Source organism: Pseudorasbora parva, chromosome 19, assembly GCF_024679245.1.
Source record: "Pseudorasbora parva isolate DD20220531a chromosome 19, ASM2467924v1, whole genome shotgun sequence".
Lineage (NCBI taxonomy): Eukaryota > Metazoa > Chordata > Actinopteri > Cypriniformes > Gobionidae > Pseudorasbora > Pseudorasbora parva.
Genome location: NC_090190.1, coordinates 9358990 through 9383839, shown reverse-complemented (window position 1 = coordinate 9383839; position 24850 = coordinate 9358990). Strand labels below are relative to the sequence as shown.

The window sequence follows — 24850 nt, the reverse complement described above, 5'->3', positions numbered from 1 at the left end:
CCATTCAGGTCACGTAATGAATTGTAGCTGTTTGCATAATTGTTTTTGTTTATATTTGAAATTCAATTCTAAATATTCCAAGTAATGCAGACGCAAGCCACAAACAAACAACAACAACAACAACAAAATCACGACCAGACAACAACTAAATCATCAAACATTATTATCGGAAGAGACATTTAAAATGTGTAGTGCAAGACCGTTTGATGAGTCATCTAAAACAAACGCTCCGCTTTTTTGGGACGCATTGGGGCCATTTCCCAGGTCAATGTGGATTCATCCGCATACACCAGAGGACAGTCTGGACAGAGCCTGCGGTAGAGTATGGAAGCGCTCTGCTTTGGCTAGTAAGGGAGTTTGGCCGCATTTACCAGAAAATGCGCATGTGTTTGCGGATGAGAACTGTGGTATCCAGAACTACATAAGAGGAAATGACGACAGCCTCACACAGTAAGTTGTGACAACACACGGTGTATACTCTCTCGGGTGTTTGGGTTTTTACTTTTTTTGGTCTAGGCAAAATATTGACAGTACAGTATATGCTTATTTTGCCTCTTGTACAGTATAATAAACATGAGTAAATACAAATAAATGAGTAACATCTGCTCAGATCAGGCTCTTTGCCATCTCCAATGCGGCATAAAAGCTTCACTAAAACATGCCAGTTCTAAACCACAACTATTCCTAATATTTTCTAGTTTCTGATGCTGAGTATACAATGCAACATTGACATTACAATTATAATCATCCGTATTATACATTAACTTTTAATCAGCAATGATGCATTGAATTGATCGAAATTGACAGTACGAGCATTTATAATGTTACAAAAGATTCATATCAAATCGATGCAGTTCTTTCTGTTTAAGGGATAGTTCACCCCAAAATCAAAACGCTCTCATCATTTACTCACCATCGTGTTGTTTGAAAGTCTGTATACATTGATTTCTTCCGCTTATTTTTGGAACAATTTGATGGTGAGTAAATGATGAAAGTTTTCGGTGAACTGTCCCTTAAACATCGTTAATAGTAAGAAAAGGGTTGCACGTTATATGAAGGTGTCATTGTTACAGTGTAATTATATATTTAAGTACTGAGTAATATTTAGTACGCTAACTACATGTACTTAGTATTGAGTTAGGGTTTGGTTGAGGGTTAGTTGCATGTAATTATCCATAATTTACTGTTGTTACTATGGCAAGTGCCCTGGAACATATGTAACAATGGTACTGTAAAATAAAGTGTTACCAAGAAATGTTTTTTTAACAATAAATCAGCATGTTAGAATGATTTCTGAAGGAGCTGAAAACTGGTAGAAAACTGTGCCAGTTGGTGTAATGGTGCTGAAAAATCAGCTTTGCAGCACAGGAATAAATTATATTTTAAAATATAGGCTAATGAAATAGAAAACAGTTATTTCAAATTCATATTACTGTTTTACTTAATTTTTGAGCATATACTTATTTCTAAAGCATAAAAAATGTAATTTCTTTATTACATTTCTTTAACAGAAAAATGTAAGGCATTCTGCATTTGAACAAAGCGGCATCATCTTTGCAAAAATCCCTTAAGTCAGTTAATAAATTGGGTTGAAGATGGGAAAAGTTTTTACAAACGAAAGAAAGTTCGAGACAGCTTCCCTATTGTGTGAATTACCGCATGCCAAATCTGGCCATGGCAGCCCATGCTAATAGATCTGCCATCTGTCCCCGGTGGTCCGTGGAAACACCTACCCCATCTATTTTCGGTAGATCACGTAGCAATGGGAAGATCTCCTTCTGTTGTTCATTTGAACTTCAAAAGGACATATGCCTCATTTACAGCAGCAAAATGCAGACAATTCTTTGAAAGATCATGTTTGGTTAATGGAAGGCTTGTTTACCTTTTTACATAAACTATGATGCACTTTTAGGGCTTTCAATGCATTCATCTCCGCTACAATCCTTTTTGGCTCGTGAATATTTTCCCAACAGTGTAACTTGCATTCACAATGCACTTGCAGTTTAAAATAATGCATGCTCCTTCTTTTTCAGGAGAGTGAGGCATCAAAAGTTGGACAAGGTCATGTTAATGACTCAGCATAACATGACCCAGACTGCTCTGCAGGGGCATATGGATGTCACGTGTCCGTCTTTTCCTGATGATAGATACAGCCATGGCCATGAACCTGACAAGACTAAAGAGACCATTAACCAGGAGGATGCTGACAGAAGGAAAATTGAGAAGTTTCCTAAACAAATTCACCTAGCTAAAAAAGCCACAACAAAAGACATTCCCAAGATACCCTCAAACGAAGACTTTCCTCCACTTGCCTCACTGTCGGTGAACAGTCCACCAAAGCAAGCCGCTGTCAGCAAAAGTGGTTCCTATAAAGCTATTCTCTTAAAGGGAAAACCAAACATCCAACTGCATTGTGGAAAACCACAGAGGGCTCAAAATCAAAAAGAACATCCAGGAGTCAAACCTCATCCCTCGGCCAAAACAACCCCGAAGATAGACACAAAAAAAGCTCAGGGCTTCATTGCCCAACCTGGTTCCCTCCAAACAGGAAGTGTATGCAGAGAAAAAGTTATACGGGAAGGACAGCAGTGTTCCATTTTACCTATGTTTGCACAGTTCCAAAAAGCAGAGGAGCAGATAATACCTAAAGATCGCACATTTAAAGGTAAACGTGGTGTCGACATTCCACAAATGCTCTTCCACCATGTCTATTAAAACTAAACAATAAGAGAAGTAAGGAATAATTGATGACAAGCTGTTGAATTATTCGAAAAATAATGCACACCTGAGGTGGTAATGCCTTCATGACACAAAGCTGTTAACCTGTTAACACTAATTGTTGTCAGTTATTCCTCATATGTAACTTACATTTTAGACAAAATAAAACACGATAATCATTGCACCACATAACACATTAGTGAAGCAATGTTTTTGAATGAATCTGTTAAGTGATTCAAAAAATTTTCAAACAGCAACCTCCCCCCAGTTTGTGTTGAAGCCAATACGGAAGTGAATTAAACTGCAATTCCTCGACTGGCCACTAGGGACAGGCTTCAGAAGGGAGCAGAATCTCATTGTTAAAATGCCCAACTTTACAGCAGAAAAAACAAACAAACATGTTTACAGCCTATAGTACAAATTGTAGTTTGGGTCTATACGGCTAATTTTGCCCTTCATGACAATTGAGTGGAGGGTGATTTTTTTTAAATAACTCGTTTGTTTACATTATATAAAGACTTAAATTCTGTTCTTAAATTCATTATATAAACTCTTAATTCTGCACAATTAAGGGCGTGTCCACTTTGATTGACAGGTGGATAGCCATTTATCTAGCCTTACATGCCAGACCCACATCAAGACGTTTGGTCTGGAAGCTCACCATTGACAGGGCTCAATCTGAGGGCTGGTATAAACGGTTCTCTTTCAAACTCCTTCTGCCCGCAATAGGATAGTGCTACAACCAACCAGAGCAATGTGAAGTGGAGATGTAATGTACTGTTTTTTTTAATGTAAGTACATAGTAGGTAGGGCCACCTAATATAAAGTGGGGCCAACAAAGCAAGAACTTAAAAAAACAACAACATAATTTAACCCTTATTCTTCCCTCGCACTTCGCAACAAATCCTTCCCTAATGGGTTAAAATGACTATTTTTAACCCATAAATTAACTTATTTCTTTGTCCAGAAAGCGTATTTTATTTCATTTTTGATAATATTTTTTTATAAATAAATTATTTTTATAATAATTTAATAATTTTTATAATAATGTAATAATTTTATTTGAGTTTTTTGTTAGTTTTTATTTTATTTACCTTTAAATTACTAGATTCTATCAAAAAATATAAATAAATAAATATAAATAAATAGTAATTTAAGCACATTCAAATTTTTTCAACTGCAAAATAGCTCATAATTTCATGCATAACCCTTTTAATTCAGCTCAAAATATCTTACATTGGGTGCTTTTGCAAAAAAAGATAATATAACATAATATTTCATGCCTTTTGCCACTAAAAAAGTTGTATTAACCTTTATATTAATCTTTACAAATCGCTTGGACGCGTCACGATGAATGCGGCTATAGTTTACAGGGTAAGATAACTTACATTAAGACATGCTTTCTATTTATGACGTTCTCAATATAATTCATAATCCCACGTTTATAATGGACAACGCCTTATGGTTATTGTGTTATTACAAACTGTGTAAGCTGGTGATAAAGTTAACGTGATAACACTACACTAAGCTTACTTTTGTAAACATTAGATGGTTTATAATGGTGTCTGTTACTGTCCAAAAAAAAAAAAAGTGTTGTAACAATTATTACGCTAGATCGTTATACATCACTGACAAACCTACATTTATTGGCATTAGCTGTAACATCAATCTGTCAATGACTAGCGTATACATCATAAACACAGAGCATTCGTACCTCACTACGCTAACGTTACCCTGCCAGTACATATAAAGATATACCCAAGTGACATTACGTTAAACAACCATTCAGAAACGTCCTGTTCAAATTGATACGGTTGCATAGATCCTGTTGACATTTGTTGTGTGGTGTCAAACCGCCCCCCAGAACAGAGGGGTGGGGTGAGCAAAGCTCATTATCATTTAAAGTCACACGCCCTGAAATGGATTGCTGAAAACAGAGCTGTTTTTGACCAGGTAAAATGATTGTTTTCTTACAATACTAATGTTACAAAGTTTTAATGTAGACACTAATGAATCATATTAACTTGTACAAAAATGGCATTATATGACCCCCTTTAAATTCTCACTCAAAGCTTAGCACACAAGACTCACAACGCACATTAAGCATCACACTACAGCTGTTCTGTATTTGAAAAGGTTATAAGCTGCATAACGTGTGCATGCTGGGGTATGGAAAAGACAAAAGAAACACTAGATACCACCAGAGTCATATCAACCTCCTTTCCGACTTATTGTACTGTGCTGCTGTGAGTTGTATATATTGCAAAATGACAAGTTTTTCAGTAAAAGTGCTTTTCATCTCACAGACATAAACAGATCCGCTAGTCATGTCGGTGTATTGAGTCTCTAGTTTATTCCAGGATAGCAATTATAGAAACACCATTTAAGGTAAGGGTTCCATAACGATAACAATCAACCTCATGCCGTCTTGTCGGTTTGGGAGTCTTTGGTTGTGACACTGCATGGCACTGATGGACGACTTGCATTAGTTTAGAGGGAAAGTGTTGTTTTTGTTTGCGCGGATGGCTATGGATGGTGCTCAGTCAACTCTCTCCTCGGGGCACAAAAGGAGCTGCTCAAACCCGAAAAGTCACTCATTATTTTGAAAATGAAAAAACAAAAACATAAAGAAGAGAGCATTGGCCCAAATCAATATATCCATTTCCTCTTGGTAATGGAATCCGTTTGTAATAGCAGTCTAAACACAATCGATTTGCAATCTTCATGTTTTCTTTCCTCTTTCACCCGCCATCTCTCTTTCTTTCTTTACTTTTTTGCCACTGCTTCTGCATCCTGAGAGGCAAAGGGTATGCAGATTTAGATTATAAACTGTGTAAATTGCAAATTGAAGTACAGTGTTTCCTTTTTTATCTTTTCAAAAGAAGTATTTTATGCTCACTAAAAATGACAGTAAAAACAGTAATGTTAAGAAATATTAATACAGTTTTAAATAATTTACTAATTTAGTATATTTAAATGCATTTAATATGATATAATATGGTTGATATGATATGGTTTCCCATTGAAGCTAAGCAGGGTTGATGCTGGTCAGCATTTAGATGGGAGACCTGGGAAAACCAGGGAACTGCTGGAGGAGGTGTTGGTGAGGCCAGCAGGGGGCGCTCACCCTGTGGTCTGTGTGGTTCTTAATGCCCCAGTAGAGTAATGGGGACACTATACTGTAACAGAGCACCGTCCTTCAGGTGAGACATTAAACCGAGGTCATGACTCTCTGTGGTCATTCTAAATCCCAGGATGTCCTTCGATATAAGAGTAGGGGTGTAGCCCCGGCATCCTGACTAAATTTGCCGATTAGCCTCTCTCCATCATATCCTCCTAATAATTCCCATATACTTATAGGCTCCATCAGCCTGTCTCCTCTCCACCAATCAGCTGTTGTGTGGTAGGCAATCTGGCTCAATATGGCTGCCGTCGCCTCATCCAGGTGAATGCTGCACATTGGTGGTGGTTGAGGAGATCCCCCCTTCTGTAAAGTGCTTTGAGGACCCAGAAAAGCGCTATATAAATGTAACAAATTAATAATATAATATAATATAATATAATATAATATAATATAATATAATATAATATAATATAATATAATATAATATAATATATAATATAATATAATATAATATACAATTAAATGTATTTAATGTAAACAATTAAATGTATTCCTGTGATGAAAAGCTGATTTTTCAGCACCATTACTGCAGTCTACAGTGTCACATGATCCTTCAAAAATATTGCATGCTGTTCACTTTATTTAAGCAATTAATCTCGATTTAACACCATTATATCAGGTTTCTGGTTCAAATGTAATTGCTTCATGTTATATTAACTTAAAACTGTTAACGTGATGTTTTTATTTTGAAATTACATGTTTCAATCCAGTAACCCAAACAACCAGGACTTTCACTTCCCATCATGCTTTGCAAAGGGGCTGAATTCAGAGAGTAAATGTTTAAATAAAGTGCTATTTTATGCATTTTTTAACAAGATGAGAAAATGGAGAGCCTTTTGGATGTTTAATGTTCTGTTGGTATTTAAAGGTTTGTGTTATGTTAGTGTTTTTGGAGGTTACCATTGTGGTGAAGTATAGTGTGCTTGGAGTGCTTGGAGTGAGGACCTGCTAATAACAAGTTATTGTACAATAAAAAAAACTACTGTTTTGGGCATGTCATGGATGTAACAAAACCGTTTTCTGCCCAGTCAATAAGCACAACAACAGCTTTTTACACAATTGTGTAAGAGATTTTCTTGTTAGATAACTTTTGAAATTAAACTGGATTGCTTGCTTTTTTGTCTGATATTTGTTTTTGAATAATTTAACTTAATAGTTTGGGAAAAAATTAAGAATGTTAACCTGATTCAACTAAATGGCATTTAATTAATCATATGTAAAAAAAAAAAAACCTTATTAAATTCAACATAAACCAATTACATGGAACCTGTTGACATAAAAAAATGAAGTAAATCCAACATATATTTTTTTTTTGAGTGAATGTTGAATGTGAATGTTTTTTTTTTTAGAAACCATGATTCATTTTTTCAAGACTGCATTTACTTGAAATATCATTATAAATGTCATTTTGACAAATTGTTTAATTGTTGTTTATATAAGTGTATTTAAATGTTTGCATCATTTGATTATTATTGATTCATGTTGTATGTGTGCTTACCTTCACTAAAGCATTCAAAGACAAATTTATGTTGACATAGTGCTTCCTATGAACATTTTTATTTCCATATGGCATTGAAAATGGCATTTGGATTTGCCTAGTATTCCCGTTCCTCATGTGTTAATCCTGTCACCTGTTCTTCCTAAGGTGGATACGTGGAGCTGGGCAGGAGTGCAGATGGTGCCCACATGGCACAGACCCAGGCTGGCAGCGGTACCGGGAGCGTGAAGAATACAGCTGGCCCTCTCGATAATGCCAAATGCCATATATACCACAAGGATGCCTCAGTTGCAAAGACAAAGACCACGGGTCCAGGCCCTGGTGAAGACGATTCACTTATCTTAATCTCTCTTTGTTCATTCTGTTTTCTCTTTGTTTACTATGTGTGTTCTTTGTGATTGTGGTCACAGACATGTCTATGCCAGGTAATATGGATGGAATCCAGGCTTGGAACAGCAGTGGAAGGTGTCCCCTACAAAACGGCCCGTTCTTTACAGGCACGGGTCATGGCCCTCAGAGCTCGTGGTTGTTGCCGGCCAACTGTTTCCTGTGGTTTTCTGAGGTACAACCCAAATCTGAGCATTTAACCTGCTGATTTTCACTTTAATAGAATGGTTTTGTAAATGCAATGAATGTGGGATGAGGTTATACTGGACACACACTCTTCGAAGCAAAGGTTCTACAGATGACATCTTCATCCTTTATTCAAACAAGTTTTATTGAGAAAGTTCAGGAGGAACACATTCAAGTGATCTATCCAATCGGCACGAGAGGAGGCTTTTATAGTGTATACATATCCGACTCACCGTTGTTCCTCGGCAGTTTTCTGCATCGCTCTGCCTACCCGACTCCTTACTCTAGTTTAGTTTCTGCCCCAGCAACAAGATATACCGGAATATATATATATATATATATATATATATATATATATATATATATATATATATATATATATATATATATATATATACACTATATTTTGTTAGCGTATTGGATTGGGCTTGAAGTCAATTGTTTTATTTGTGATAATGTGATGAAAATTGTTCAGACATTTTTCAAAATGCTTATAAATTATACAGGATGATTTTTTTGAGAAAGTGAAAATGCAGAATGTTTCCTGTGATGGGTAGGTTTAGGGGCAGGGGCAGTGTGTGCACATATATGTGTGTGTGTGTTGTGTATAATTATTATGTCTATATACTCTGAGGAAAATAAGTATTTGAACACCCTGCTATGTTGGAAGTTCTCCCACTTGGAAATCATGGAGGGGTCTGAAATTGTCATCAGAGACATATTCTAAAAAAAAAAATCCAGAAATCACAATATATGATTTTTAAACTATTAATTTGTATGATACAGCTGCAAATAAGTATTTGAACACCTGAGAAAATCCATGTTAATATTTGTTACAGTAGCATTTGTTTGCAATTACAGAGGTCAAATGTTTCCTGTAGTTTTTCAACAGGTTTGCACACACTGCAGGAGGGATTTTGGCCCACTCCTCCACACAGATCTTCTCTAGATCCATAAGGTTTCTGGCCTGTCGCTGAGAAACACAGAGTTTGAGCTCCCTCCAAAGATTCTCTATCGGGTTTAGGTCTGGAGACTGGCTAAGCCACACCAGAACTTTGATATGCTTCTTACAGAGCCACTCCTTGGTTATCCTGGCGGTGTCCTTCGGGTCATTGTCATGTTGGAAGACCCAGCCTCAACCCATCTTCAATGCTCTAACTGAGGGAAGGAGGTTGTTCCCCAAGATCTTGCAATACGTGGCCCCGGTCATCCTCTCTTTAATACAGTGCAGTCGCCCTGTCTCATGTGCAGAAAAACACCCCCAAAGCATGATGCTACCACTTCCATGCTTCACATTAGGGATGGTGTTCTTGGGATGGTACTTATCATTCTTCTTCTTCGTTCTGGATTTTTTTTTAAATAGATTATGTCTCTCACAGTGGTCATGCACCCACGATGACAATTTCAAACCCCTCCATGACTTTCAAGTGGGAGAACTTGCATATATATATTTCTTAAATATTACATACAGTGGGGAAAAAAGTATTTGAACACTCTGCTATTTTGCAAGTTCTCAATCACAATGTATGATTTATATATATGGAATACATACATAATTATGCACAGTACACCTATGCAAACACAAAGTTATGCATAAGTTGTATTAATATAAATTACTAAATAATTATTAATATAAATTAAATTACACTAAATATTATTCATATAAATGACAATATATAATTTACATAATATAAATAAAAGTTCATTGTTTTATTTATTTAGCTCAAGAAAAACATATCTGTTAAACATGAAAGTAATGCAATGATATGAGACATTTATCTTTATATTGAACCCTTTTTGCCTTTAAAATTGAATCACGGGACCCTAGGGTTCTATTTAGAACCCCATTGCATTTTCTAAGAGTGCATAATCTTATTTTGGTGACTACACGACCATATCACTTTTCCTCAGGATGATTAGTTGCATGGATGTGTCTGAATGAGTTTGTGTATAAGCGAGAGGCATATTAAGATGTTTGTTATTTGCTGTGGCTCAGAATTTAGCACAGGGAGAGACTGAGATGCCAGTAGGTGCAGGAGGCCAATTAAACTGCCATGTTTGATGCCAGTCCAAGCAATTTTTTGAACATTTGTAGCAAGCAGTGACTTTTAATTGATATGTCATGCTTGTCGTGATTATTCATTTTTTTTTTAAAAAAAGAATAATAATTATCTTGAAATGAGGTGTTACATGTTGTTCGAGACTTATAAAGAGTTTAAAGAAACTTTTTTTTTTTTTTTTTTGCTTCGTGACCAGCCCAGAAGAGTATATACATGAGCAACATGCTTTAAAACCAGGCTACGTGCTGTTGCTAGGCTACACAGGTTTCTTGTTCTTAGGCAATTAGATTTTTCATCAAGATATATCAGGAAAACCATTATTTCATCATATAGGCATAATTTTTATACAGGACAATCGTCCTTGTTGAATATCTATGTCTTAAATTATTTATTTGGTTGAAAGTGATAAGATTTTTGATACTGTTCAAATCTGAAATGAAACTGCTTCGGGCACCGGGCTGATGTTGTCCTATTTAGTTATAGTTCAGAGGAACGATAGAATTGATGTGCTAGAAAAATATGAAGGTGGAAGAGATAAATAGAGAACTTCTTCTTTAAATCACAAGCGTTGAATAAGTTCTAGTTTTCAACTTCTTAATTATGTGTTGACTAGTGTCAGTAGAAGAATCATTAATATTGCTAAAATGATCGTCAAGATGTTGCTAAGCTACTGCCACCACCAAAAACAGAAAAATAATAGATTTTGTAAGAACTCAGAAATCATGTACAAATTAGTTTATTATGCACTTTGCTTTAATAGTGTACACAAACTTTCATATACAATACATATTAAAATATGTTATTTTGCAGTTTTTAGAAATATATTTGACTACCACAACTGAGTGACCTATAGTAAGCATATATCTGTATATAGAAACCAAGTGTTGCTGTTTGAGCTTAAAATATATCTGCAAAAGTTACAATGCACAAAGTCACTCCAAAGGGAGCTATTGTCTATATTAGTAAACGTACACGTCACAATATTTGTCATTTAGGCTAAATAATTCCCACCCAAGGCATACTTTAAAAAAAAAAAGTTGAGGCCTGGTTGAGTTGTGTTAGTATGGTAGTTCGAGCACAACACATCAGTCCAGCCGACCAATCAGAGCACATCGCGCTTTTCATAAAGGCAGGGCTTCATAGAGGCCGAAACTAAACAGAGCGTTACTGAGAGTAACATGCATGTTACTCTCAGTAACGCTCTGTTTAGTTTCTGTTTAGTATGATACTCATCGGCATGCCGGGCTTTGCGAGTCCTGGCCCGTATGAGTCCAGCGTGCTAAAGGTATGTTCTGTTAGACACATACACATAAGCAAAACGATCTATAACAATGCAATACTATCACATATTAAAAAAAACACATTTTACTCACATAAGTGTGTTGCACCATTCCGCAGTGAAATGAAGCGAACACGAAACCAAGTCTTCCCCCATGGGGAAGACGTGGTTTCGTGTTCGCTTCATTTCACTGCGGGATCGTTTGTAAACAAATCTCCGGTTGATGCTGGATTTGGATCCGACAGGAATGGTGCAACACACTTATGTGAGTAAAATGTGTTTTTTTTAATATGTGATAGTATTGCATTGTTATAGATCGTTTTGCTTATGTGTATGTGTCTAACAGAACATACCTTTAGCACGCTGGACTCATACGGGCCAGGACTCGCAAAGCCCGGCATGCCGATGAGTATCATAATATTCCGTTCTTGATCTGTGCTTTTATCTCTTTCGACTTGACATTTGAAGGGTGGCGCACACACGTGTGTGTTCACAGTTCGCGCTTTTACCGACTGATCATGCGGGCTATGTGTAATATAAAAATAATAGTCCAATCAATCGCGGGTGGATGAGAAATAAATTATTGTGTTTGTTTGATAAAGACGTTTACGAGCCCTGTGATCGAAAAAATCATTCCGGTTGCTGATTCTCCCTCAATCTCTCCTCTCCCTCGTGAACTGACAGGTGAGCTGAAGCTCATTAAATACGCAAATCTTATCCAATCAGCCATGGTAGATTATTTCCAAGTCTCCAGTGCGTCACGCCCATCAAAACCCAGCATTTGGAGAGAGCCTCAAAGCCAATGTAGAAAATAGCCTATTGCTTATTAGTTATGATGTTTTGAATGTAAAAACCACACAAACATCATTAATTGACCTCAGACAACAGTATAACATTTAAAAAGCCAGTTCATGACAACTTTAATTCATACGAATGGCCTACTTCAGACTCCACCCCTAAACCTACCCGTCACTGTGGTTTAGACTTAATGTACAAATTCATGTGAGTGAGGTCGTAGAAATTCCTACGAATTAGCCACCTCGTAAAATATGTACGAATTGGTCATGAGATAGTGTTGATGCATTGCGATGCGGACGTAAATGATTCTGTCCCGATGCGATAATAGACCATAATCGATTATAGCCAACTGATGTTTCTCTGATATAATTTGTCAGATACACGCTTCTCACACTAGAGTAAAATGCCAGAGGGAGACGAATCACAAAAGCGAGTAAGGACAAACTGTTGATCAGATTGAAAACCGAAACTGGAAAGTACTGTGACGCATGAGCAATGATGTAGAAATTAAATGAATTCACTGCATCCTCAGTGGATCAGATTCCAGGAGTTTATTATTACAGCCAGAAACAGAACAGATATAATGTTTAAATAGATGATACATATTATGACTAGCTGCTCTAGCGAGGATATAAACATGGAGGACTGTTTAAAAGAAACATGGCAATAACACTGTACTACAACAACTCAGCCCAACATGGCCTCCAATAGACCGTAAATAAATATGGACGACGCGACTTCATTCTCTGCCACTGAAGTTACTGAAGCCTCCGGAGGTCCGAATATGACACTGACATCTTGCACAGATTTGGGACGAGTCTACGCAGTAAGAGATCTCAGGCCCGGAATAAGCATCGAATTGAAGGATCGAAAAGACATTTTGGTCAAAAAACAAAAAACAAAAACTACGACTTTATTCAGCATTGTCTTCTCTTCCGTGTTTGTTTTCAGTCCTCAAATAAGGATTAAAATTAATGTGAATCAGCGTATTAATTCATGATTCAGATCGCGTGTCAAACTGCCAAACTGCTGAAATCACGTGACACTGGCACTCAAATCATGCTCATTCATAACCGTTTGAATCTTTATTTGAGGACTGAAAACAAACACGGAAGAGAAGACAATGGTGAATAAAGTCGTAGTGTTTGTTATTTTTTGACCAAAATGTATTTTTGATGCTTTAAGAGATTCTAATGAACTGATTTCACATATGGACTTCATACTTTGATGATGTTTTTATTACCTTGCTGGATATGGACAGTATAGTGTGCATACACTTTCATGAAAGAACTGAAAAGCTCTTGGACTAAATATAAAATATTTTAAAATGTGTTCCGAAGATGAACGGAGGTCTTACGGGTATAGAACGACATTAGGGTGAGTCATTAATCACATCAATTTCATTTTTGGGTGAACAAACACTTTAAGTAAGGTGAATTCAGGGTGATTGAGGCACTTTTTGTCATTTATTTGACGACTGCATACTATGAAAGTGTGTATAATTGTATATTTTTTTGTGTGTTGTACAGTTCTTATAAATATGTATAAATATGTAGTTTGAAAAACATTCACTGTTTACTACTCTATACTTTTGTTATCTCTTCAGTCTGCATAACCCTATCAGGGTACCAGATATGAAGATATAATGTGCATAAAACATTTAGCATTAGTATTCAGTTCAATTCAGTAGATTTTATATTATACATAAATGTTTAATGTCATCACTTCATGGATGGCCACTGTTGGGTTTGGTCTATAATATTTATCAGACTTTAAACAAAAACTGTTATTTTTCTTCTTTAATGCTCTAAATGGATTGCTTATGAACTGCCATACTAATAGTTTATTTTTATACCTTTTTTGTTTTTCAAAATGAATCAAGAACTTTCAAATATGCCTCTTGACAGCTCCTTCTTAAAACAGGTTCAAAATACATTATTGTTAGCATAGAGGTTTGATCTATTTCAGTGAATCTTCACATTGACTGCTTAATGTATGATAGCGATCAGGATAACACTTAACAAAACAACCCAGTTCCAACCTTTATTTATGTACTAAGCCAGAAACATGCCACAGTGTCCAGGTTCCAAACAAGGATTCTGAATATCTCTGCCTGCTGTTATATTGGCATTTTCTTGGCTCTACTCATTGGCCATTGATTTTACTCTCCTTTTCTATATTCTTATTCACTATAATTTATCCTCCTCTTGATTTTCCATGCTGTAATCAAACCATCTTCACTTGGCCCCTTTCAATCCTTCCATATTAAATAACCTCCTTCCCTTACATATGAATCTGATTAAATGTTACATGTTACATTTTTCAACACATTTAGTACTTTTGGAATAATAACAACCTATAAGCTAATGCAGTCATGGCCAAACTTTAAAAAGAAATGATGAATTAATTGCTTCGCCACTTCAGGCTATGTATGCAGTCAGTTAGTTCACCTCACCTCCAGACAGATCCAAATCGTTCTTTCCTTAGTCACTTCACATTTAATCACATCTGTTCCCTAGAAATATTAGTACACCACTCGTGACTTCTGGTTCGAGCCGCTAGTTCTGTCATCATGTCTGATCTGGGCCGTGACAGCCTCATATGTAAAATATGTAATTCTCATTTGAGTCGTTCGTTCAAGTCCCCATAGGCTGAATGCAGAAACTGTTCTCTTGAGTCTTCGGGTCTGACTCTGAGTCTCGTTCTTTTGTCACATGACCTCACCGGTTTAGTGTCTCGCAACATACAACATTACAGTAGTATTATTGACTGCATGTTAAAATATATTTATTATTATGAAATCATCAGAAGATATGGCCAATAAACTTTTATTATGCCTATCCATTCTGACCAACCCAATGTGTCAATTATTAAATGATGAAAATCTGTTATTATACTAGCTACAACAAAACTGAACTAAACAAACAAAACAAAAACTGCACAGTGTGCAGTGTTTGTGAGGAAGGTTGTTAATAAACTAATTTCTGTATCCAACATGGCTGTCACATCACGTGACTCAGACTGAAGATTCAAGAGAATGAATCATTTCTGTTTCTGGTACAGACTGCATAGCCTTGTCTATGGGACTGGGACTTGATGAACGAATGACTCGAATCCGGACTCGTGAGATGAACTAATCACTCTGTTTCCTGTACAGAACATACAGTCCATGTTAAGTGGTCTCTTATTTTTTCTTAGAGCTGTATGGGATGTTGCGCATGCGCGGTCAACAAATGAACATATCGCTCTCTGAGACAACACGTTGTTCTCGAGTCACATTAAAGATTCGTTCAAAATGAACAAATCATTCATGAATGACACATCACTACAGCAACACTTTTTAACAGCATAGGCAGACATCCCACTTTAAAAAAAAAAATTCAGAGAGACGCAATAACCATAGCAATAACCCTGGCCCCAACAACACATAGTGATTTCAAAAATGTATTTATTAAAGCGGTATATGCCATGAAGCAAGCCAACCAGCATATGAGGTGAATCATATCATTACAAACTTGAATTACCAAATCTGAAGCAATTTTCTTTTTTTGAAAATCTGAAAAAAAACAAAACAAAAAACAAAGGCACATGACTATTTACTTAATGACTTTATTGAGGGAAAGAACTTCAATCCCATGAAGCATTGCAAAATTTAAAATCGAATAAAAAACGGTGGAGAAATAATATTTTTTTTACTGCCAGTTTATTGCAAAATATGCATTTATATTGAAATATTTTGAGCGTGTACTTATTATTATATGTGTTTCACAGTGCTTTATGGAAGTGCCAGTCTATAGAGATCTTTTGGCACGTTTGCTTGTTTCAGCCCTCTGGTGGAATTATAGTAATGTCGTTTTTCACCACAAATTCTGCTGTTGAACACGATTATTTAAAAACTAAGCTGAAATAATACGGGCTGATGACCTCAACAGAAAAATGTTATCAATTATCAACCTCATAGCTCACAGTAAAGTTGTCTTCAAAGGTTTATAAGTTATCATTATAAATCAATTATTATCCTATGGAGAAAATAAATGTTTTTAGTTCTGGAACCTGACTGTTAAATATAATGTGGTGTAACCAAGTAAAAGTGGTATGAACCACTGCAAAACCAAGCAAAACATTTTCCTTTAACCTTGAATACATTCAAGTGTTTACATGTTATTCATTATTTAAAAAAAGTAAGAAATAAGTCAAAAGTTAAAGTATTAAAAATAATTTAGTATTTTAATTTTGAAAAGCTTTATTTATTTATTCTGGGTAGTTGAGCACATGGCATTTTATTATTATTATTATTTTTTTCTTATTCAAGAATTCATGCTAAACTGCTTAATAGGGGAGAGTGGGGTAAGATGAGCCAATGGGTAAGTCAACCCACCCCCTTTATATTGGTAACTGTACACTTGTATTGTCATGTGACCATATATTTTGGAACCACTCTCATTTCTGCCAGACTGTGAAAATGAGAAGCACATGGGAGGAGTGGAAGGCACCCATTTACTATAAAAACCAAAACCAAAAAACAAAAAAAAACTGTTTTTGGCTTGTCAAAGTAAAATATGAGCATAACAGATGTAATAGCTGTTGCATCAAAACACATTTGTCCAGGTCTAAAGTATTTATGATCCATATTTGTGATTTAGCAATGGATAAAACCATGCAAATCATTTAGCTAAATATTAGTCTGAATCAGTAAGCTAGTTTAATCCAAAATAGCAGCAAAGGGGCAAATTAAGCCAAGTGCTATAGGGTAAATTGAGTTAGTGTTTTAACTTACGCTACCATAAGGCACTGTAGTTGAGTTAAATCTCTGAAACATAAACTAGTATAAAATCAATGTAAACCTCCACAACTAGTTTATAATTTTTGTTCTTTTTGTTTTGTTTTGGCGTGAGTTTATTTGATAGGAACAATGTACAAGTACACCAAATCCTTCTCTGATAAGAACCAGAAGATGCTCAATCATATATCTCTTTCCACCCGTAATCTCTAATGAACGTTCTATTTTGCAGAAAAACTACCATGCCAAGAACCTTTTGACTAAAATATTTATTTGTTTCAATAACATTCATTAATTCATTCTAATTCAGGTTTTATTTTATTTAATTATTATTTAATTTTTCTCAACAAACTGTTTAGTCTGTTTTTGGGAAGGTTACATCTTGCGTTCAACATATTGTTCCAGAAATTCAAACAATTAAAGATATAAAAATTTCAGCTTCATTTGGTTGGTTTTATGTAGTTTAAATTGGCTTTAAGAAATGAAATATGACTATTTGTAAAATTGAAATTGATAATGTCTCGGTTACGTATGGTAACCCTCGTTCTCTGAAGGAGGGAACGGAGACGTACGTCAGAACTAGGCTGACGAATGGGGATCCCCATTCGTCTGTCTAGTTCTGACGTACGTCGAACGTGACTGACTGAAAGAGAACTGAAGGTGTTTTTAAAACAGGTAAATTATCTTTACTCTTTCACATTGAGATTCAATTAGATGATCCATTTACACCCAGATAGTTCAAAGTACCCACTGACTTGGATCAACTTACCCCTAACCTGGGGTTAAATGAGCCATAGGAACACTTTTCATAAGAATCCATATTTTTAGAACCCTTTTTCATAGATGTATTCTGATAATTTAAAACGATAGCAAACATCCTGACATTACTTTAGATACTTTCATCTTGAAGACCCCATAAGTAAAATGGCTCATCTTACCCCACTCTCCCCTAATGCCATTTTGGAAATTAATACATAAATAAACATTACTGACCCCATGTGCCAATAGAACTGTTAGACAGGCGGTGTTATTGTTTTACCTTGTGTGACAACTGCAAAGTTACACTGCATTCCCAAAATACTCTGCTGTCAGGAGAACGGCTTCTTAACATGTCAGACCCTTCACAACCTTACCTCACGGAACAACGGTCACAGATGTGAGGATGAATAGATTCGGAAGACAGAAGTGAAGGGCAGACATATGAGCATTAGGGCGTGTGTGTGCGCGAGCGTTCGCGACACGGTACCGGCCGACGCACACGTAACCAGCGCTATGAGGGGAACTAATTGAATATGGGAGATGCTATTTGTATGACTGTCTCTGGTGATGGATGCCCCTCATAAGAGCCTTGAAATTCCACATCATTCTTCAATCTTCAATCTTCAGTTATCTGCACTTGCTTCCTCTTTCATTCCCTGAAAGTGTTTTGTACCATTTGTTTTCACTCTCCCTTTATCATACTTCACGTTTTATCATGTGATCATTAATCACATGCTGATGACATGACTGGAGCACGAGCGCTTGTTTCTGTCCTCCAATGGCATGGAAGGGTGCAAAGAGGGCAGAGGTGCAGATTAGCAATGCATTATGGGAAGCCTATAATTGTGGACACCTCTGCCCTAAGCACCTGCGGAGGTGTGTGTACGACTGGCTGTGTCGTGGCCTTGGAGGCCGGTGGCTGTCTGAATGAATCAGCACTTTGCAGTAATCTGATGGTATTATTTAGTGAGCCGTTTGGCTCGGCTGATAGTAGTTAAGTCACGCTGGTTATTGTGAAATATGAACCCCTTTCTTTGACTCGCACACAGCCATTTGTATTCATAATTTGCATTCATTCATCACACCTTAAACTTTGTGGGCTGTGTAAGTACTTCTAGGTGTGTGTGACTGAGACTCTCTGTGGGTGTGTGTGACTGTGGACTCGGTTTATAAAGATATATTATCTATGCGTAAAAAGAGGTGAAGGGAAGATTGGTGTAAAAGTCATTTGATAATTTTATCAAGTTCAATCCCTGTGACACATTTTTAATAGCTCTCCAAGTATGGGTGTTCATTAAAAAGTTTTGGTGGTGAGGACTTTTTAAAAAAAAAATAGAGTTTTAAAACCCACATTTCAAGCTCTCGTTTTAATTTATTCAATAGCAATGCAGTTCATACCAGGGTTATTATTATAACTCAAACTAAAACTAAAACCTTAGTGTTTCCTAAAATAGATAAATGTAAAAAAATTAAAATATATATATATATTTTTTAAAAATAACATTTTATTTTTAGCTAGATTTCAAGACAATATTTCCTATTTTCATTTTGTTTAACTAAAAAACTAAACAAAAAATTAGTAAAAACTATATAGACATTTAAAAAGAACACAACAACAGCAAATAAAAAGAAACTTTAAATTCAAATAAAAATGGAAAATATAAACACTAAATTTTATTATAAAATATATAAAATATTAATGAAAACAATGTTTTTGAAAAATACCTACAAATAAATTTCACACAATTAATATTGAAATGGTTTATTTTCTTCTTTAAAAAAAGTTTTAAACAGGTAATAATTTGTGTTTTTATTATGTATTTACATAATTTAAAGATACAATTTTTTTTAGAAATATTTTTTTATACTGTTGTCTGAGGTCAACTAATGATGTTCTTCATCATAACTAAGTAATAGACTATTTTCTACACTGGCTGGCTCTCTCCTGAACGCTGGGTTTTGATGGGCGTGATGCACTCAAAACTTGGAAGTAAATGCCCACGGCTAGGATTGGATAATATTTGCATATTTAATGAGCTTCAGCTCCACTGTCAGTTCCCATGAGGGAGGGATTGTTTTGAAAGCAGCAACCAGAATGATTCTCTCGACTACAGGGCTCGTAAACGTCTTTATCAAACAAACCCAATGTTTAATTTCTCATCCATACGTGATCAATTGGAATATAATTTTTTTATTACTTGGCCCGCACAATCGTTGGATAAAAGCATGAACCACGCGCGCGCGCACACACACACACACACATCTGTACACGCACGCCGAGATTTTCTTTATGTGAGAATCACCAGCCTGCCGTCGGGCTTGAGTTTTGGTAGCCCGTCTGGAAAACACATCGTCTGGGACTACTATTACATGTAAACAAGATGTTTTACTCACATAAGTTTGTTGCACCATTCCTGTCGGATCCAATATAGAAGGCACAGCATTGTGTTTTAATCCCAATATTTCTGCAAATCCAGCTCAACCTGAGACTTTTTTACAAATGATTCTGCCGTGAAATGAAGCGAACACATACTTCTCCCCACATGAGCTGGAACTTCATTAAAAATAAATATTTGTATATTTCAAAAGCTTAAGGGAAAATTGATTTCTCAATTCATCACCCCTTTAAGGTTAAAAGTTTGAATCTGGTAGGATGGTAAAACAAAATCTGTACAAGTAGCAACAAATAAATTATGAAGGCTCAATAAAAGTTTCTAAGACTGTATATTGTGCCCTAATATAACAACAACAACAACAACAACAACAACAACAACAACAACAATAATAATAATAATAATAATAATAATAATAATAATAATAATAATAATAATAATTATTATTATTATTATTATTATTATTATTATTATTAAATAATAATAATAATAATAATAATAATAATAATAATAATAATTATTATTATTATAATTTTGTCTGAAATTGACGAAACACACATGCTGTTGGGAGGTAAAAACAGAACATTTCTTCTTACTATAAAGTGTTACATTAAATCCCAATTCAAAAAGAGCATGATTATGACTTAGAATAAGACTATGAAGTGTGGTGGGTATAACTGGCTAGTGCTCATTCTCTTTCTTTGAAATTTTTTGAGTTGGCAGAAGGGGTGAGGCCTGCTGTTTTCAGCCTCCCTGAAACGCCCATCAAAAACAGCAAGTTTTCAAACATAGGTAAACAGATTTAAAATAAATATGTTTGCACTTTCCATTGCATCTGAACCTGTGTACGTACAACTGAATCATTTATGAACGGTTTTGATCTTGTGCAGGGTGAATCCTGATTTTTGTGAAAACAAATACAATGGAGTGTCTGTGTGTGCCTCAGATCAGCTGTGGAGTAACAGCCCAAGTGTTAGATGCTCTAACAACAGGAAGCAAATGTATTACCTCAGCGACACTGTCACATTCATGTGAATACAATATATGGGTCTGATGATATTTATGAGATGGAGAAACCAAAAGGGAGGTATAGGCTGCTTTAGATCAAGCCGCTTTGATGTCATGTCACGACTGTGAATCTGTGGTCTTATACATCTGAGGCGCCAAGAAAAAAGAAAATGAACGTCCTCTCTCACATAGATGGAGAAAAGAAAGGAGCACTGTAAAAAGAAATATGTGCTATTTACTTCAACAAATTATGGGAACAAAGAGTTTTATAGGCTTGATTTCTTTAATGGAATCTACCTTATTAAGTAAAATCTCCTAAATTATGTAGTCTATGACACAATAAATAATTTTTTTTCTTGGGAAATGTGGTTTTTTATTTTAAACTGTCTCTCAAAAGTGTGTGAATTAGAGTGAATGGAAATGTCCTGATTATATTTGACTATGAGTTATGTTGTGAAATTATAGATTGCACGCTGCTAGCACAGCACATGTAGAAAGAAACTTGTTACTGCACTGGCATTAGCAAAGGTAATGCTCAATGAACAAAGCAACAGGCATCATATTATTAGTACATGTAATCATCCACAACCTAAACTCTTCTGCACTATGGTAATGGTCAAAACTTCAACATAACAGAAACTCTTTCAAAAGTTTTGAAAGTATTTTTTTTGTGTGCTTTTTTGCTCAATTGTATGCACTTATTCAGCTCCTGAATTTAAGCCTCACAACTGTTAAAGTTTCCTTAAAAAAATAAAGAAATTGCATCTCTTGGTTTTATTATTGAAATGTCCTCAATATTTCTATACAACATTGAAGCACAATTTTCTTAAGAAGAGCTTTTTGAGAGACCCGACAGTGTATGCAGTGAGCTTATACAGAGAGCTTATCTTCTCTTTATGCTTATTTTACTGAAACGGTGACACTGTTTAGATAAAAAACTGAAAATTGGTGAGGGATTGTTTCAGAGAAGTGAAGAACAGTGTTTGATGTAAATATTAACTTTCCCCTATTGTTAAAATACACTCCATAAAAACATCACAATGTTTTAAATGTGCTGAAATTGATGGGATTTTTTGTCTTTCCGAGGTGACACATCTTCTGAAAGAGTACAGAATCACCTGATCAAAACACAGGAAAAGAAAAAGCAGAAAAAAGTGATAGGATTTGTAAACAGATACATATGTTAAAAAGTAAGCCGTTGCCTTCATGTCAGTGCGTCACTCCTGAATAACTAAAAAATAATAACTGAAAATGGGCAAAGAGGCACCTCAGCTTCACCCATGCCTCTTTGCCCATTTTCAATTATTATTTTTTAGTTATTCAGGAGTGACGCACTGCCAAGAAGGCAACGGTCAACATTAGACTTAAAAAATATTCCTCAGAAACCTATGGGTGAAGTCACAGACACTACGTCCATTTTTTTTTTTTTTACAGAACTAGGTGGCCGTGGTTTGCTGAAAGCTCGGCCATAGTGGCCATCCACCTGTCACTCATGTTGCCATGCCCTTAATTATGCAGACTTTAAGGCTTAATACAATGTAAACGGATGAGTTATAAACAAATTCACCCCCTCACATTTAGCTATATAGACCAAAAACACTTGTAACATGTAGAAGTAAACAAGTAAACATGGCTGTAAACATGTAAACATGCCCTAGTTGTAAGGTGACCAGGTTTCTGAAATGGAAACCAGGGACATTAGCTTTTTGTTTGATCAAAATATCACTGAAATCTCATGTTTTATAGTAAAAAAATATTATTATGTACAATATACATATATATTTTTTTTTAAATTGTTGTGGATTCCCTTTTATTAATGTTAGTTTGATAATTAAGATTTTTGGACTGGTTTTAATACAATTCACCAAACCAGCAATTGTTTTTATTTATTTTTAGTCACACAAGCTGTTTATACTGTATACAAAAATCACACATTTTTTAACTGCATGAAAATTACTCTACCTATCCTTAATTGGGCTTGTTATTTTGCATTTTAGGCTTATTTTAAGCATAAAATATCTGTGTTCTGCAAATGTACTGTGTTTGTTGTAAGTGAAAATATAAATAATGCTGTAATATGTACTTTAAAAAAATTTTTTTAAATGTTTTTTATTTATTTTTAAAATTAATTTATTAATTGTTAAGCCCCTTGAGAAAGACAAGGGAGCAAAACATTCGGGCTTTAGCTCCCTTAGCCCACATTATGTTATTTGTTCATTGTACAGATGGACCCCATGTATATGGCTGTCAACTCCCAATTTGCCTCCAATCTTCTGCCTCCCCCAGGATTTGGCCTCAATCCATACTATATTAGAGACTTTTCCCTGTGGCCTTATCAACATGGCAACAGGTAAGAATGCTGTTTCAAACCAGTTGTGATGGAACCTCCCACTACTAGATAAATTAACATCTAGCTCAAATGAACTTTGATTGACTAATGCCTCTTATTACAACAAGAGCTGTGACCTCCAAAGCAATGATTATACAAGCACATTTTATCTGTGATCATATATATTGTTAATGTTTTGTGTTGAGTTGTGTTGTTTCCTTAATAATCACACTTTATTGATTGGAAGCTAAAGGTCAACATGGCAGATTTTATCCAGAGCGTAAAATGAGCGAGCTTAAGTAAAAGATAAGACATACTGCCCTGTAATATTAAAAGCTTACAAGGTTCAGATCCAATAATATCCATGTCACTGCTGAATAGAAACTATAATTTCAGGCAATCAAACCATAATGGGAAGGGTGAAGGTTTATGTAAAAAAAAAAAAAAAACACACACAAAAAAACCCTATCCATAACCCACTGATATAACAAGACATCTATCACGTTGAGCTTTTGTTTATTTAATGATCATATTACATGCCTCTTTTGTTGAATCAATGATAATTCTCCCTCTTATCTTGTACCCGTAGTGTCATTTTTCCCCCAGCCGATGTAAATCCGTCAGCGGTGGGCAGACATCGTTTCACGTGCCCGGCGAACGGTAAGGTTGATTTGCTCTGTTCTTTGAGGGGAAAATTGTAGCACGGTCTGCATCAGTGAGAAGGTGAGGTGAAGTGTGCTACATCATATTTCACGGGTCATCTGAGCTCCACAATGAAGCGCCCGCCAAGCAAAAGCACGCTTGCTCAAGTATAAGAATGAGCACGGTGACGTTCGCAACCTTCCATTGTCTTTTTTTAAGTGTGACTGCGGGCTAATTCCATCCGCGAGATGCTCCGCGTTGTGAATGACACATGCGATTATGTTGCTTTTAAAGCCTTTCAACTCAGCACTTATGCGGTAAAAAATCCTAATTCTGCTTGTTCAGTGATGAAAGCCATTTAAAATGCTCCGCCGCGGAGGTGCTATGGGCTTGCAATTAAAGATAATGGGACAACATTTTTAGGGGAAACGTCGCTGAAGATGTTGTGCCAAAAAGTGAGTCATGTTTTCTTTTTTACACAAAAATTATGGAAATAAAAGTCAACAAAAAATGTATTGTAAAAAGCTATTAACCTGAAATTGAGTGCTCGCTGAAAAGGCTACAGGTACAAAACAACATATCTGGAATAATATCTTTTCAAAAATGATCGTCATGGCCATGAAAGCTATACCATCTAATCCCTAAACTTTTATATGACTACTTTCTTTGTCAGTCTTAGCAATCAAGGTTGGCTCTCTTAAGAATGACCCTCTTATCAATGATGGCTCTCACGAATCCCTGTTTATGTGTTTGGCTCATCAAAGTCCAATTTTTCTTTGACATACAGAAATACTGTAGCAATGTGTCCATAGAAGAGGAGTTCAGGCTG

General features: G+C 35.6%; 1 protein-coding gene across 1 annotated transcript; it reads left to right on the top strand.

Annotated features, from left to right (window-relative positions):
* The first annotated feature begins 268 nt into the window (after window positions 1-268).
* LOC137048386 (uncharacterized) lies at window positions 269-24080 on the top strand. The gene is made up of 6 exons (XM_067426518.1): window positions 269-450; window positions 2034-2665; window positions 7548-7721; window positions 7811-7962; window positions 23276-23400; window positions 23969-24080. The coding sequence occupies exons 1-6, from the start codon at window positions 269-271 to the stop codon at window positions 24078-24080; spliced, it is 1377 nt and encodes a 458-aa protein (XP_067282619.1).
* The last annotated feature ends 770 nt before the right edge of the window (window positions 24081-24850 follow it).

Bases quoted from the DNA above. Each gene is read 5' to 3' on its own strand.
- LOC137048386 (XM_067426518.1), top strand. From the start codon at position 269: ATGTGGATTCATCCGCATACACCAGAGGACAGTCTGGACAGAGCCTGC. The intron at 7,722-7,810 runs GTGAAGACGATT...TTGTGGTCACAG, and splicing joins GACCACGGGTCCAGGCCCTG to ACATGTCTATGCCAGGTAAT. The intron at 7,963-23,275 runs GTACAACCCAAA...TTCATTGTACAG, and splicing joins GTTTCCTGTGGTTTTCTGAG to ATGGACCCCATGTATATGGC.